The sequence below is a fragment of the Psammomys obesus genome, unplaced genomic scaffold (genome assembly GCF_907164565.1).
Source record: "Psammomys obesus unplaced genomic scaffold, mPsaObe1.curated_primary_1811, whole genome shotgun sequence".
NCBI classification, from domain to species: domain Eukaryota; kingdom Metazoa; phylum Chordata; class Mammalia; order Rodentia; family Muridae; genus Psammomys; species Psammomys obesus.
In genome coordinates this window covers 897,953-915,249 of record NW_026596345.1, presented here as the reverse complement: position 1 = coordinate 915,249, position 17,297 = coordinate 897,953, and the positions used below count along the sequence as shown (strand labels likewise).

The window sequence follows — 17,297 nt, the reverse complement described above, 5'->3', positions numbered from 1 at the left end:
TATTCCTGAAAATAAAATTGTTTGGTGTTAATCAAATATTTGATAATACGATAAATGATTCGTATCTGAAATCACATAGTGATTTCACTCCACACACAGTGCAATGCTTAGATCTGCAATTCCTCCTTGGATTCTGTGCCCATCCAACTGTGGTGTAATTCAATTACATCCACAGTTTCCACTAGAACACAGTTCTTTCTCTAGAACACAGCTTCAGTATTACATAAGAATCATAGCCACCCATTAAGAAATTCATGTGGCAGACAATAACCTTAGAAATGTGAACATGAAGACCATGTATTTCAGATGAGAAAAAAAAATAAAGCTCAGAAGATTCTGTCCTTTTTTTTCCCCCTTAAATAATCTTTTTCAGAGCTAGGTGATGCTGGCACATGCCTTTAACACCAGCACTCAGGAGGCAGATAGGCAGATCTCTGTGAATTGGAGGCCAGCCTGTTCTAAAGAGCAAGTTCCAGGCCATCCAGAGCTATACAGAGAAAGCCTGTCTCAAAAAGTAGTATTTTTTCATACAATATAGTCTAATCATATTAGTTCCCTTTCCCCAACTCCTCCCCCAAACTCCCTACCTCCCTACCTACTCAAATAAATGTTCTTTCTCTAGCTCTCAAAAGAAAAAAATCAAACAATAAGACAAAAAAATTACAAAAATAAATTTTTAAAAAAGCATATACAAACTAACAAACAAACATGGAGTCCATTTTGTATTGGCCAACTAATTCTTTATTTGCTTAATTAATAAGGAATTATTGGACATTACTAGACACTAGACACTGGGCCAAAAGTTGTTGACATAGAGTTGGGTGAACTTTGGTGTCCGCTCACACAGTTTATTTTAGTCAAGTACCAGAAACACGAGGCACCAGTAAATACATTTAGAGCTATAAAAGGTCACAAAAATTTGAGTTGAGTGCTCAAAGTGCAGGGTGAATACTACCCTCTAGGGAGAGGGCCAGGAGATCTTTTTTAAAGGTGAGCTTTGCCATGAGAGTTGTCCATCAGGCAGATGGCATGAAACATTCAAACACAAGGGTGTCACAAATGCTTAGGTGGGGGTCTGCCTGGCTAACTTGTGACCTGCCATTATTTTGTTGAGACAAAGGGTTAAGTGGGAGTGCACAGGTCAGAGAAGAAGGGTTTGGTAGTAAGAAAAAAGGCCACAGAGATGGTGTAAGGGAGCTTGGCGGTCATACACATGCAGACTGAGGAGGATGCCGAGCCTTGAGAAATGGAATACAAACAATGACACACCCGGTAGGTGTCAGCTGTGTTCCTCAAGCTCACTGACTGTTTCACAGAGACACCCCAACAGATGGTACACAATCACAGATCCGGAAAAGGACAAAGGGGGTTCCACACAGCCAAACGTACCACTGTTCCCTTGAGGCCTCCAAGGCAATGAGGCCAGAAGTCCCCATCTTCCTGGGATAGGCAAATTTACTAGCTCCAAAATGCTTCCCCCCATTGCCACACACCAACCTCCACTCAGGTTAACATTTCTCTACACTCTCTCAACTCCCTCAGCTCTCTTTCTACACCATAGTTATAGCTTCATTTCCTACTGCCCATTCCTTGCTCTCGTCACTAGCCTTTAGCCTGTATTTCTCATGTTGGTTTTTTGAAGAAAGAATGCTTTTTCTAAAATTACTATCTTTGCTTAATCCATTTGGGAAAATGTTTACGTTTATTGTTTGGAAATTGTTATATCTCCTTAAAAATTATGGTTAGGTTAGAAAAAGCACCTTAATATGGTGCTTTCAAATGCCTCCAATGACCTGTGCCTACACTGCCTGTTAAATTGGGACCTTCTGGGCCACTGCCATATTAATATTCGTTGGCTCCCTGAACAAAGCACTCTGTCACAGCTCACTTTCATCTCTCCCTTTAATTGACATACTCAGTTCAGTCTTCCCAGCTCCTGGTATTAGGGTTATTATCGTCAACTTGACAGAACATTGAATTACACCAACATGTTTGGGAGGAATTGTCTTGATAAGGTTAACTGAGGAGGGATACCCACCCTAAATGCAGGCAGCACCATTCCCTGGCTTGGGTCCTTGACTGGCTAAAAAGAAAGGAGATGGCTGTCACTAACATTTATCACCTGCTTCTTGACTGCAGCAATGTAACCTGCTGCCTCAAGCTACTGCCACCATGACTTCCATGTCGTAATGGACTGCATGCAATGGAGCTGTGAACTGAAATAAACCCTCCCTTGTCAAACTGCTTCTGTCAATATATTTTATCACAAAAACATGTAAAGTAACTAAAACATCTGGTTAATACCATATAGTGATCTGAGTAAGAATGGTTCCTGGTCATGTGGGAAGGACGGACTGGGAGGTGTGGCCTTGCTGGAGGAGGTGTGCCACTGAGAATAACAGGCTTTGAGGTTTCAAAAGACTACACCAGGCCCAGTCTCACTTACTCTCTCTGCCTGCTCCATGGGGATCAAGATAAAAGTTCTCTACTACTTCTCCTGCACTCTGTCTGTCTGCTTCCCACCCTGATGGTCATGAACCAACCCTCTAAAACCATAAGCAAGCCCCCAGTTAAATGCTTCTAAAGGTTGCATTAGTCATGGTATCTCTTCACAGTAACAAAACCACTTCTTCCAGGAAGCTTCCTACATCTGACACCCACACCTGTGTTGGGGACTGTCCTCTGTCCAGTACCCACCACCTCTCACACCAAAGCACATTCTAAGTGACTTAGAAACTACCTATCACAGCCTCTTCATCTTCATACCATGTAGAATCCCGTAGAACCTAGACAGGAAATTCCTCAATGTCATAACCCATCAACAACCTATTCCCTGAGGAGTGGCCAACACCTGGCTTATTGTATTCATCTGTAGTTATTCAGAAAACATGTGAAGCCTGCAAAGGTTCATACTCAGAGCCCTGCATGTCATGTGCATTTCACTGGCAGATAAAGAAAAAGGAATCCCCAGAGAGGATCAAGAAGAATCCTGAGAAGCAGGGCTGACCAGCTTCAGACCAAGAAAAATGCCAAGGGTCAAAAGAAGGGCAAAGGTGAGAAAGGTTTGCAAAGTGATGGGCATAAATGTGGGTGTCCAAGGTTGCTAAGACAAAGATACAGACATAAAGCAGAAGGTAAGACAACACCTGAAAAGATGACGTAGGAAGCATGAAGATAGAGGAGTGTCAAGAGCAAATGGAATATTGGTATGTGTGTTGGAGGAGGGACCATACATCTGAGTGGCAAAGAACAGGAATGACAAGTCTGTATTCAAGTGCAGAGGATAAATCCAATAAAAACATATATAATAAATGAATAGATGTATACATACCAGAACTCTACCTTATTTAAAAAAAGACTGGGTTTCTAATCAAGATACAAATCTTAAAAAAATCCCAGAGGTGTAGATGACTTAAAGGAAACAGCGTTTTCTGGACACAGCAAGGCAGATGCACTACAAACTCACAGTGACTGTGTCAGCTTGTATAAAAGCTGTGCAAGCTCAAACCAGACTAAATCCTTCCCTTAGCTGTGGTGCTATTTCACTTGATAGCTGCTGGGAAATGCAGAGTCAGTTCTCTTTAATGATGTGACCTCTGGTATGTACGTACCTAATTCCCAGGAGCATTTTACTCTCTTGGGTGCTTGACCAGCACAAACTGGACTAGATGAGGAGGCAGGGAAAGAACAAGAGGTTTGGTGAGTTGGTAGAGAAGTGGATCTGGGAGGAGTTGTGGGGAGGAGTGAATACGATTAAAATATACTGTATGAAATTTTTAAGGAATGAATAAGATATCATTTAGAAGATAAGTCCCTCTTAATATTTCAGAAGGGGCCTTCCAGGTCACAGATCAAATGAAGCCAGCTGACCGGGGTCGCTCTGTGCTCCAGAGCATGTAAGTTCACTCCCACAGTGTCTATTCTCACAGTCACCAAGACCTGCCAGCGGAAAACCTCAGGCTTTGCACAACTAAGTGCCATTTATATATGTAACTTTGGCCTCTCATCTGGTAGTCAATGCCTCAAAATTATTGGGACCTAGAAAACACCATGAAAGTGACTCTTACAAGAAAATTTAACAATATATGATGTGCACGTATCTCAGTCCGTGCAGAAAAGTGCAGGAGAACAAAAAGGACCCGCCTTGCTTTGCACCTAGGCTCCTCACCAAGTCTCCGTTAGACAGAAAGTTCTCTCAGGTTGCCATGGTATTAATTTCACTTATCACTGTCTAGAGGATTACTGAGAAATCAGGCTTAAAACATTAAATTACTTTTCATAAGACATATGCTTTTTATGCAATTAACAATGCATTTGGCATCAGCAAGCTCTAAACTTAGAGGCATTTATCTGCAACCATCAATCAGTTGCTGGGAAATTAAATTTCTACTTCATTTCTACTTTTCACAGTCAGTTCTCCAAAGCTACACATTGGATGATCTTCCTACATACTAATTTTCCTCTGATGAAAACACATTATATCCACAGAAAATCCTTGCACAGTGTGTGTGTGTGTGTGTGTGTGTGTGTGTGTGTGTGTGTGCATGTGTGTGAAATCAAAGGGTTTTGTGGAGGTTCTTTTTTATTGTTTTGAGACAGACTCGCACTACGTAGCCTTGACTGGCCCAGAACTCACTATGTAGACCAGGCTGGCCTCAAACTCACAGAAATCAATGTGCCTCTGCCTCTCCCAGTGCTGAGATTTAATGTGGTCACCATGCCTGGTCTTCAGATCAAAATTTTATGGGAAAACAATTACCTTAGGAAAAACTGAACTTCTGACCAAGCACCAGACTGCACATCTTTCAGAGAAATGACCGTAAAATCCTTCACATACTCAAATCATAGATAATAACTCACCATAGGTCAAAGCTTCTCAAAGTGCATACATAGAAAATCACATGCATTTAAAATATGAGGCCTACAGAAAAGATAGAGTCCAACATGGCTTCTTTCAAGGGCGTCCCTGCTGGATGGCACAATTTGTCACTGCCTACTACCCCACATAGCCAATACCTTCTCGTGGCCATAACAACACTCATCTCCAAAGGCCCTCAGAGGAAGCACCCTCATGGTCTCACTTATTTAACAGAAGAAATTTTAGCCCAGAGAATAAAATTTCCCACATTTAAATCACTAATTAGTAACAATACCAGGTCACAATTTCAGGAAACCAAGGCCTCTTGGAGTCCAGCAGAGAATGTCCCAGTACATGAAGGACATGCTACATTTCAGCTCAGCCCGACTCTTCTTACTTTGAGGAGTTTGTCCTTCAAATGATTTCTAACCTTTGGGCTAGTCATCAATGTAATACATGTCAACGTCCATTTTATTCCTATCCACCTTGATTTTAATCTTGCGTCTTATTCCATCTCAGTTCCACCCCAGCTCTCCTCTGTGAAGACATGAACACAGTGTAGTCACAGATGTGCCACCCAATGGACAACCTTTGCATCACTGTCACCCACCCTCTTCTCTCCCAGGCACTGCCCAGGCAGCATGTGGCATCTGCGATTTCGCAGAAGCACAGAGATCTCCATTTGCTTATGCCTCCTACAAACAACCTAACACAGTGTCCAGGAGTACTTCCCGCCTTATTACGTAATGTGAAGAGACTTCTCTCCACAAATTTCCCATTTTTCTCTGCATTTGTGCTTATTTTATTGTATCTCCTAACATTAGACTGAAATGAAACAATAAAGCATTGAGGAACCTGGGCTCTTTCCAACCACAGGAATAAGTCTAAAGGGATTCTCTAGCAAACTTGAGCTTTTGCAGGATCTGGGTATGTAGTTCAATTCTGTTCCTTTGTTACTTAAGAGCTCTCCCTCATACTACAATATTTAATTACAGAAACATGTTCTAGTACCAACTGTATTGTTTAAATATGATGTGTAAAAACACATAAAAGTTAGTCATCCTTATATTAGCTCCCTGATCAATTTCATGTCTTTGGTTTTCCACTAATAAAAGGAAAAACACTGGGGTGACTCATCTAATAATTATCTCCTTCTGTGCGTAGGTTTGAAAACAGAATTCCACAGGACACAGGCAGTATCTGAGAAGATGCAGCACTCTTACCCGGATGTATGCATCCTGGTGGTGCTTAGCGAAATACAGCATGTTGTCGAGGGCCAGCATCCCAGGAGGGGTCTGCGTGAAGTCCATAGCAGGATTGACATGATTCTGTGAAGAGAACAAAATGTTGCCACCATTAAGTCTTCAGCAGATGTCATCAACCATGAAACTACTGAGATCCCATGTCAAGACGCAAGAACCACGAGGTGAATGCTAAGTAATCAAAAATTATGGCATTGTCTTCCCCTGTGCCAATCTACGTGGATGGATCTTTAGGTCCAGAAAAAAACACTTTTATACACGGGGTTGAGAGACCCAGTTGAAGATCAAATATAAGATTAGAAAAGTAACACATTAAGAAAAAGAAAGTAATTCATGAGTTAAGTTTATGGTGGCTATACTGACGTGAAACCAATGGCATTTGGGAGAAGAGCTGTGGGATGAAGCCACAGTCCTTTCATTTATGACAGAAGCTGACCCCAGGAAGCCATAACCTACCCACATCTTAACTTCTTAACACTCATACATGAGGCCAGGTTTGATCGTGACTCTTGCTTGGTTTGTGAACTGTCCAGGGTTAGGCAGGTCTCTAAGTACAGACAGTGGGAACAGTGTAGATGCGCACAGGGCTCTGACATCTACTGCCCCTCAAGAAGGGTATCTAGCAGGAGCTGCCACAAACAGTTTAGTGACAGCTTAATACAGTTATGCCTATGAGAGGTTAAAGCCTGACTAATCTGCTCTTCTCCATCCATCACCAACACCAGACCACACCACAGAGATGTAAATGGTGAATGGATTCAAGAAAACTGTGGGGTTTTTTTTTTATTTTTTTATACTAAAAAAAGAAAAAAGAAGAAGAAAGAAAAGAAAAGGTTGCAGAACTAGTTGTTCTTACTCTATAGGAATGCTGGGTTTTGTAAACAAACTTTACAACCTACAACCTTGCTGAACTCACTTGGTATGGATAGGTTAGGGTTTATGGTTATTTTTGTCATCAGAGTTTTCTCCCATAGATAGTGGATGGTGTCGTCTTCAAACAGGGACAATTTGCTTTCTTCTTTTCCACACAAATGACTTTCTTTCTCTTACCTAATTGTTCTGGTTGGTATATACAGTGCCGTGCCGAATAAGAATTATGAAAATGTGTATCCTGATCCATTATATAAATTATAGCCATATGAGCTAAATGTATTTGTTATATCACTAGATTTAACCTTCCAGACTTTATAACTACTTCTGAACATCATGTTGTGGAGAGGGGGGAGGGAACATCACACAATATTATCTCCCAGGGTAGAAAATTTGCATAGAATTTTGGGGAGTAGCCAATCAGTGTCTGATTAGACCTGAGGCCTACTCTATGAGGAAAAAAAGAAAAGAAAAGAAAAAGAAAAAATAAAGAAAAGAAAACCCTACACATGACACTGCTTGGGTAGCCCAGAACCAGAGACTGGATAGCTTAGAGAACTAGGGTAAAACAAACACTACTGCTTTTAAAAAAAATCAATACAATGATTCCTAATGTTATTCTGCTATATATATATGTAAACAGTCATCATCAGAGAGGCGTTCTCTGGCAGCAGAGGGGAACAGAGACCCATAGCCGGACATGTGCACAGAAAATCCCCCTGAAGAGGAGGCATAAAGGTTGTAAAAGCCAGAGGGGATGGAGGACACCAGGAGAGCATGGCCCTCTGAATCAATTAAGCAAGGCTCAGAGACGCTCAGAGACTAAAGCAGCAAGCACAGGACCCACAGGGGTCTGCACCAGGTTTTCTGTACGTATATTATAGCTATTAGCTTAGTATTTTGATGGAACTCCTGATGGTGAGAATGAATGGGTCTCTGACTCTTGTCTACTCTTGGGACTCTTTTCCTTCTGTTGGGTTGCTGTGTCTAACGTCGATATGATAGTTTTTGCTTCGTCTTCTATTTTACTCTATCGTGTAGGGTTGTTATCTCTTAGAAGCATGTTCTTTTCTAGTGAAAGCCAGAAAGGGAGTGGATATGGAGGTAAGGAAAGGTGAGCTGGGGTTGGTTAATAGGGGGGCGGGGCTCCCCTTTTCTGAGGAGTAAAGGAGGGGAATGAAGGAAAGAGGAGGAATAGTGGGACAGGGAGGAGAGGAAGGAAAGGGCTATGATCAGGATGTAAACTGAATAAATAAATTCATTAATTAAAAAAGAAGGTTCTATTTCAATAAAAAATTTTAAAACAAAAAGAAAAATTAAAGTCAAACTCCAAATAATCAAATATAATAGATTTTAATTAATTGATTAATTATTGCTTTGGTATCAATCTAGACCTCCTTAAAAATCTATGCAATTGCATAAAACAATTATTTTCACCTTGGAAAACTTTCTAATAAACAGCTTAAGTCTCTGTTTTGCTCGTGAAATTTTGGTCACTAATGAGTCTTTCTACCTTTAGTATCAGAAGGCTTTCTTACTCACTGCTTCAAGGTTCAAGCCACCCACAATTCCTCACATCTGCATAATGTGTTTGTCTGAATAAGAGTTCATGTCACCTGTCTTTCCCAGGATGATCTGAAAGTTTATTTAAGAACTAATAAAGACTATTTAAAATCCTGTAAGAGTGGTTCAGCCCAGATTTCCTGTTTCAAAGCATCTATCTCATCATGTGTATGCAGTAGGCAGTATTAACACAATGGCATGGATGTTATTATGACATTCCATCCTGATTCATGTGATAAAACATTGGAAAGTGTTTTACAATACTGAGGATCAACTGATGAGAATGATGTACTTAGCTAATGAAATTAATCTAACAAAAAAAAATCATTTGGCATTTCAAACACAGTACAGCTCTGAGCCTTTTTCTTTTTTTTAAGTTATGTCTTTGTCTCTTCTATGTGTGGGTTTGTGCACCTGTGAGTGCAGGTGCCTTCAGAGGACAGGCTTGGAACGCCTGGGGCTGGCATGGCAGCTGGTTATGAGCCACTCTATATGGTGTTGGGAACTGAACCCTGGCTATGGAAAGAGCACTACACACTCCTAACAAATGAGCCATCTTTCCAACCCCAGTCCAGTCTTAATTTGATACTTATTAGAGAAGGTCTAACTTATATCAAGTGAAAAAAAAATCAAAGTACATGAAATATCCCAATAAAGACTTCACCAAGTTTAGTTACTTAGAAAAAAAAAGTAGAATTTGCTCCATGTAGACAAACTGATTACTTTGATACTCATGGTTTTCCTGAGCCCCAGTGACATCACAAGGAATGCTACTTACTGAATATTTTAAGGTGCTACTACTACTTGGCAGTTTGTGAGCATTCAATCTTACCACACCCCTGTCAAGCAGATGTCACTGCTGTCCTCATGTGGCTCATGAGAAACTGGCTAGATGCCTCCAGAAGCCTGTGCAGGACCTCAGAGATGGCTTTGGCCAAGACCTGGTAATGTCTTCTTCATCTCAACTATATGTCGCTACTACCTCAAACATGTTCTGTTCCTACATTTCCCATTTCCCGGTGAACGCGTTTACTTCGGTACTCCTAGCATTTGGACCAGATGTAGTTTATGTCACAAAAGTATAGGATATCTGGTATTAGCCACCATGTAGCATGAGCTAGCCAACAAGGCAAAGCCATACGAAGGAGAACAAAACGCAATACTCACTTCAGACTTATTTTTGGTATTAGCCTATTCATCTACTCTAACAATAAATAAAAAGGAAATCAACCTGTTCCTGTACATATAATCTTAGGTATTGAAGTGGCTGAGGCAGGAGGATTCCAAGTTTAAGGCTTTTCTGGCCTATACAGGGAATTCAGAGTCATCTTGAACAACTTAGCAAAGGCCTGCCTCGACAAGAACAACTTATAGAGGACTAAGGATATACCTGATGTAGCATGCATGAGGACTTGTGTTTAATTCTCAGTTCTAAAGAAAGTGTACTCAACTGAAAGAAAAATTATTTTAAACTCTGAATCTAATTCTAACAACCTACTAAAAGTACTATTGAGGAAGTTGACCAAGAGAACTCCCCATAACCTAAAAGTAATCACTCTTGCCTAGATTTTACATCTAGGACCCTTGCCACTTTCTTCCATCAGTCACTTTCTTTTTCAGCCACATAAAGTGCCCATTTAAATAAGAGTACTGATATTTAGAGGGTCCTTATAGTGAAAGAAAGAGTGGGAGGATGGAGAGAGACAAATAGAGATAGAGCCGGACAGAGGCAGAGAGAGGGGGAGGAAGGGAAAGAGAGAGGGAGGGACTGGTTTCAGATCCTCTCTGAGAAACAATATCTCAGATAGCATTAAGTCCCTCATCTAAAATAGCACTGAGCTGTATAAACCTAAGCAAATTTTCTGCTTATTTCAGTCACCTCTAGACTACCTGTATTATTTAATATAGTGTCAATGCTATGAAACGATGTTATAATGTAATTGTTAGAGAATACTAAAAGCAAAGAGGTCTATTTGTGTTCAGTACAGAAGAGATTTCTTTCAAGTATTTTCAATCCAGGGTTGGTAAATCTGTGAAAGAGGAACCCATGGATGCATAAGGCTTACTATAACTGATGTTTAGAGTTCTTTTAAGGTACCATGTAGCCAGCTGGTAGTAAAATCATGTATCTTGCTGCAGATGTTGTGCAAAATATCCTCAAACGCTACCTCTTAGTTCTCATCAAACCCTCACCAGGTCCGTGAGATTATGCTTCTTGTGAGGCCGTGATAGTTTGAGGAACTTGTCAGTTTCGGAGCCAGTGCTAGAGCCAGAGGGTGAACCCAGGGTGGAGAGGTGAGGCAGAATCTTGTGTTGTCAGGATGCCGATCAATAAGACACTGCTGCAATTTCAAAAAGATATACAGCAGGTCCCTCACCGTCAGCTCTTCTCAGGGCACATTATCCTGTCAGGCAGAGTGGGCCTGTGATGCACCCTATTTAGCCAGAGCAATGATTTCTCCATCTCTCTCAGACCCTGTAAAAGACCAGATTTCTATGTCCTACTGGTCTCCAACAAATGGGCTCTTGCTACAGAGAAGCCAATTAGAAAATTGCTTTTGATTGTTCAGTGAATTGTTCTAATTAAGAAACATTGCTACACTTTAGACGAAGAATATTGTATTTTGTAGAAGAATGAACTATTCTCTCTGTCTGTTTCCAGGTATCCTGACCCCAGTCTCCTAAAATGATATTTTGGTGTCTGTTCTTTAATAGCAAGTGAAATCATTTTACATCAATGGATTTTTGATAACAAGAAAAAGAATGGAGCTACAGTCTTTAATATTTGCAAGTTTTCTGTACTACCACAAAAAATAAAAAATACGCTGAGATTTCAGCAAGGCCAAGAGCTGGACCACTCCTTCCTCATTGATGAGATGCTCTGCGTACAGATTTATTTTCTTCTCTTGTTCTATGTTATTTCTCCCACCCATCTTGAAAAGGAAGGTGTAAGGCTTTGATGAATAGCTTGAAATTTCCCCTTGTTTTACTTCGAAGCCTGTGCACCTCTGTACATTCTTCTGAAATGTCATTTGTTAGCTCCCGAGGAAGTGGTGCTCCGTGAATCACAGCAGACAGCACTCAGCTCCCGGGGGATGGGGAACAGAATGGATACTTTTCTTTCCAAAGCACCAGAGTTTACATTTGGAGAGCAATGTACTGACCAGTAAGAGACAAGTTACTTTAGCATGAGTATCTTCAGTATATACACTTCTGTACCTAGTCCCAGGGCTAGGATGCTCTGGGATCTCCCAAGGGGCTTAACTGAAGAACTGACCGCTGGACTCACCGCCAGAGTCCAATTTGTTAGCACTGTCTAACAAGTCAAGAACTTGCATCTCTAACAAATTCTCTGGTGATACACCTGCTGCTGGTTGGGGGACCTCACTTTGAGACCTACTGGAAGGTACAACAGCTCTGATCCATGTCTTACACAGGCAGTATCAGATGATGGAGAACTGGGTTTTCCCGTATCCTGAATCCCATACAACATATATTACATCACATTTAATTCACCAGATCACTATTAATACACATGCTGTTCACCTGCTGTGTGTTTAGGCTGTTCATTTAAAAACGCATTTATTGAAGATCAGGGATTATAATTTAGAAGCCTCTTATTTATCCTCTTTCTAACAGAAATAGCATGCCTTAACACCTTGATGGATAGTGATAATCGGTCAATATTTTCTACCCTCAGGTGCTTCCTGTTTGGGGAAGCAGAGGTTTATTAGCCTGAATGATTTTAAATGATCTGTGTTTTTCAATTATCCATGCCATTAGTGTGGATAATAAAGAGATGATTACAATAATGCCTTCCAGATGGCATATCACACGGAAAACCTTGGAGGACTTAGGAGTTAATATTTGTGCTATATGAATGTCTACATTTGTTCAACAAATACAGCATCATATGCAACCTTTAAAACAAATCACATTAAGTGAATATTCATTTAGCGTAGGAAATGCCCCATTCACAGACATTGTTTAATCAGGCAGTAGGACATATTCTCCAGGGGGAAGCAGGGTCTCATAGGAGCTGGAAGCAATATGCCTCTCTTCACCTCCTCACTCAAAGTACTAAGTGCACAGTATTTCATCAAGCTCTGCAGGGCTAGAATATAGGCTGGAATATAGCTGGAAATTCACCAGGGAGCTGTTAAAATCCCAAAGTGAAGCCTACACCCAAAATTAGCGAGAAACTAACTGGAAGCCAAGTAATTAGACTCTTAAAACTCATGCATGATTATGAAGCCCCAAAGACACTGAGGACCACTTTTCCAAACCAGTGGCTCTCAAACTGGAAGGAATGTCAGAACCTCCCTGAGGCTAGGGTAAAGCCTGGTTTTTCTGGTTCAGTGGGATAGGGCAGAGCTCCAGAACTATTTAAAAATGAGGTTGTATGGAAACCTATGATCCCACAACCTGATGAAAATAATGTCACTGGTAGAGGGGCCACTAGTGACATGAAAGGAAGACATGAGTTCACAAGACTAAAGGTTTAAGTGGAGATATAGGGATTGGAGAGAGGAAAAGGGGTGGGGTAGTTTAGCCAAAGCTAAAGACATCTAAAGAAACTTTATGGAAGTTAGTGTATATGCTAATTTAAAATGTCTATTTTAAAGTAATTTGAACAAAAGCACCCTAAAATGGATGGACCTCGCTGATCCCAGAAGATGGGTTATTAGCTGAAAATAATCTTGCCAGGCACAGGATCCTGCTCTACAAATTATTGGTCAGAAAGTCTCCAAAGGCTCCCAAAACAACACAGGTGATTGCTATTGCTCTTGGTTACCCACTATAACTACACGATAAAATGTTTTTTTTTTTTTTTTTTTTTTTCTGAAGACACCACTCACTTTGGATGCAAGGCATAGAAAAAAAAAAATCTTAAGCTGACCAGGAAACTCTCCCTGCCAGAAGGTGTGAGGAAAAAAGACATCATCTTACGCAGCACTGGACCTTGCATTCTATCATCCTGGCTACCTGGAGAGTTGTGTCTACTGATGCAGTAACTGTAGCACAGCCGTGGGGATAACCAACTGTTTTCTGTTTGGGTGTGATGTCTGTGCCACAGGAGAGATGCCTGGAACTATAAATCTTAGCAAAAGCCGATGACAAGGGGCATCATAGGACCTACGGGGTAGTCTACTGATGTGTTTTTTTTTTCCCCCTAAATATTCATGCTATCAATCTGTTTATTCTCACAGATCTGTTCTGCCCTCAACTCTGGTCAGAGAAGTTTCTTTCCACTAAAGGAAATGGCTAGTTCAGAGATTCATAACTGGTCAAAGTTCTGAGTAGAAATGACTGTGAGTGTCCAGCAGTAGATGGGTCATCCACCTCACCCTCGTCTCAGCCATGGCTCAGAGAGTAACACACAAGTGTGGGCAGACAGAAAGTCAGAGCTGACAGGTGAGGAGAGCTGCGAAATGCTGGCTTTTCAACATACCTTAGCTACTGCACATAAACCCACAGCAGGTGGGAACGCCTGGACAAGACCATGCCAGACAAAATTCAGCATGGATTCAGGAGACCCTGCTCTTGGCAAAGGAGCAATTGATGGCTAAGGAGGAAGTAACCGCTCTGCCTTGGAGATTTGGCGGGGTAGGTTGTCCACATCCACTGGACAGTACTAATCGGACTTGGGTGTTATTAATAACAGAAAAGGGAGGACATGAAGTTAGGGTGGAGATGAGATGGGGGACACCATGAGGAATTAGAGGGAGTTAGTGGTAAGTGAGTATGATTAAAATTCATTGAATAAAAGTATAAAATTTTCTAAGAACAAATAAAAATGTTACTAAAAATAAATTCAAAACATTAAAGCAAAAGTTAAAAGAATTTTTTCTTTATTGAGACAACTTAGGTTTCTTATGAAAAAAAAAATGGGGAAATGCCTAACAACAAACAAACAACAACAACAAAAAGAATAAAACCTTCAACCTCACAACTCAAAGAACTATGTTAAATTTCACTGTATGTTTTCCAAATATTTTGCGATGGTTTGAATAGGTCTGGCCCCTGCAGACCCATGTGTGTGAATGTTTAGTCCATAAGGAGGGACACTATTAGGAAGTATGGTCTTGCTGGAGAAGGTGTGGCTTTGCTGGAGGAAGTGTGTCACTGCAGGAGCAGGCCCTGAGGTCTCTTACGATCAAGCTAGGCCCAGTGTGGCAGTCTCTTTCTGTTACCTGCTGATCAACATGTGCAACTTGCAGCTCCTCCAGTACCCTGTCTACCCACACACTGCCATGCTTCCTGCCATGATGATAATAAACTAAGCCACTGAAAGCATAAGCCAGCCTCGATTAAATGTTTTCCTTTATAAAAGTTGCCATGGTCGTGGTGTCTCTTCACATCAATAAAATCCCAACTACGACATATATCTATATGTGTTTTTTAAAGTTTCCAATTTTGCAGGTGTACCAAAATGAAATTCGGGAACAGGTACTTTGGAAAGCACTTCTTAATTTGCTGCTGAAATGTAAATTGCAAAACAACTGAATTCTTTGGTAATCGGCACTGTTCCAAAGCTGCCATAACCAAATGCACAGAGGTAGGGATCTCTGTCCTCGCTGATGTAGTTGGGACCTCTGTGCCCTGTACTGGGATAGGCAGCAACTTTAATTGCTGTGGCTGCTCTAGGCAAGGCACTATTCAGAGCTAGTTAGCACAGCTAACTCTCTCTGTTGCCTTCACTCATTTGTATGATGAGGCTCTTGAAAGCATTTGACCTCACAATTTCTTACATGGGCCAGTGTCTCCAACAAGTATCATTGAGGAATTTTCCATTCTAATTTTGGTCTCTCTCTCCATGAAATGTCATAAGAACCTATAGCTTTGTTGGTAGCTCATGATTGTAATGACAGCATTGGGGAGGTGGAAGCAAGAAGTGGCTGTAAGTTTGAGGCCAGCCTGTACGGCAGAAGGACTCTGAGGCCAGCATGGGCTAAACAAACTAAAATGCATATGATGATAGTAGAGAAGGCAGCCTGTCTAGTCCTACAGTGGAAGAATGCAAACATGATGAGAATAGGAGCATGACTGACCTGGTTTGGGCACTGGCAATGATGAGCATCATGTCAGGTGCTGAATTCAGGATTTTGGATAATCCCTCAAGTTCCCAAAGAGACAAGGGTTAGAAAAGAGGGTGATGCTATTTTTATCTTCTAGAAGAGGGTAGGGACTTCCACAAAGTCACAGTTAGTTACTAAGTGTGATGATCTTGGCAATTTATTGGGGTTTTTCTTTTCTTTTCTTTTAAAACATAAGTTCAAAAGAGCTTCAGAAAGTGGGAAGCAAAAAAGAGGGGAGCTTAATCACAGAAATGTAACAATGATCTTGTGAAATTTAAACACACCTCTACAGAACAAGGGACATCTGGCCTAAGAATAATTCATGAGAACCCAGTTGCTCATCATTAAAATTTGATTCTTTGAGTAACTCACAGAGGACCCTGAAGAAAGAAACACCCAGGATGATGCTGAACCTCCAGACCCCAGCGTTTCCACCTCACAGCAGCCCATAGGCCCCTTCTCTCAGTGTCAAGTCCTTCCCTGTCTTCCTGGACTCCCGAGCACCTCTGCAGACCTCTCTAAATCACTTCTTGGCCCTAACCGCAGCTCTGCATCTCCTTGACAATTTCAAACTAAACTTCTGGACGATGACTCTAGTTCAGCTGAATATATATATATATATATATATATATATATATATATATATGAACATATATGCGGTATATATATGTGCATATATATATAAAAACATATATACGGTAACAAATGAAATAAAAAATTTAAAAGGAATCCTTCATCAAAAATTTCATAGTTGGGGCCAGTGACATTGACATGGCTCAATGGTTCAAGGTGCTTCCCATCAAGACTGATGATGCAAGTTCCACCCCTGGGACCCACATGTTATGATAAAAGAACTGAGCCCCTCAGGTGTCTCTGACTTCCGTATGTGCGTACATGCATGCACACATACTACACAAACATGAACGAACATTTAAAACATGTCCTTAAAGTAAACTTCACATGGAAACTATTGCTTTAAATTAGATGTAAAACATCAAGAAAGGCTTTGCTCTTTTAGGCATACAATTCATGAAACTCTGGGTTGACTCACTTCCTTATCTTGAACATACAGAGTGGAGACTCACTGAATAAAAGGATAAACAGAAGCAGAGTTTGTTTGGTATGTTGACTCAATAGGCAATACACAGAATTACCATAAAAACTCAATTAAAATGCCTTGGGAATAATTTTTTTTAAATGAAGCTGGCTAAAGGTTTTTTTTTTTTTATCCCTTATAAAAAGGAAATTGCTGTCAGGATTTATAAAGATAATCAAGTTGTTGTTGTTGTTGTTGTTTTTTCTATTCAGCCAAGCACATGAGACTATGAACAATCTGAAGAGCACTGTGCAGCTGAGTACCATCCCTCTCTCTCAACTGCCCTTATTCCCCAGCTCCTTTTTTCTCATTCCCTTTACCACCATCCCTTATGGCTTCAAAACTAGGGCTGGAGTAGGAGTAATCATCAGTCATGCTCAGTTTCTCCACCTCATCTCCAGGAAGGGCACAGGCTAAGCCAGCAAAAGACACAATTGTGAAACCATCACTGCAGAACCGGCCTTGCCTATCCATCACCAACCCCTCTCCTGTCCAGCACTTCCGTCCATCTGTCTTGGCAGCTTCTGGTACAAAAAAGCCATTGGCATGAGAAACAAAACCTGCCAGGA

The 17,297-nt window shown here is 40.9% G+C and overlaps 1 protein-coding gene across 5 annotated transcripts in view; it reads right to left on the bottom strand.

Annotated features, from left to right (window-relative positions):
• Positions 1–17,297, bottom strand: part of Elmo1 (engulfment and cell motility 1) — a 517,373-nt gene that overhangs the window by 260,693 nt on the left and 239,383 nt on the right. For all 5 annotated transcript variants that reach the window (XM_055597231.1, XM_055597230.1, XM_055597234.1 and 2 more), the window contains one exon: positions 6,082–6,186. In XM_055597231.1, coding sequence (XP_055453206.1) covers positions 6,082–6,186 — 105 coding nt within the window. The remainder of the gene's footprint in view (positions 1–6,081; positions 6,187–17,297) is intronic.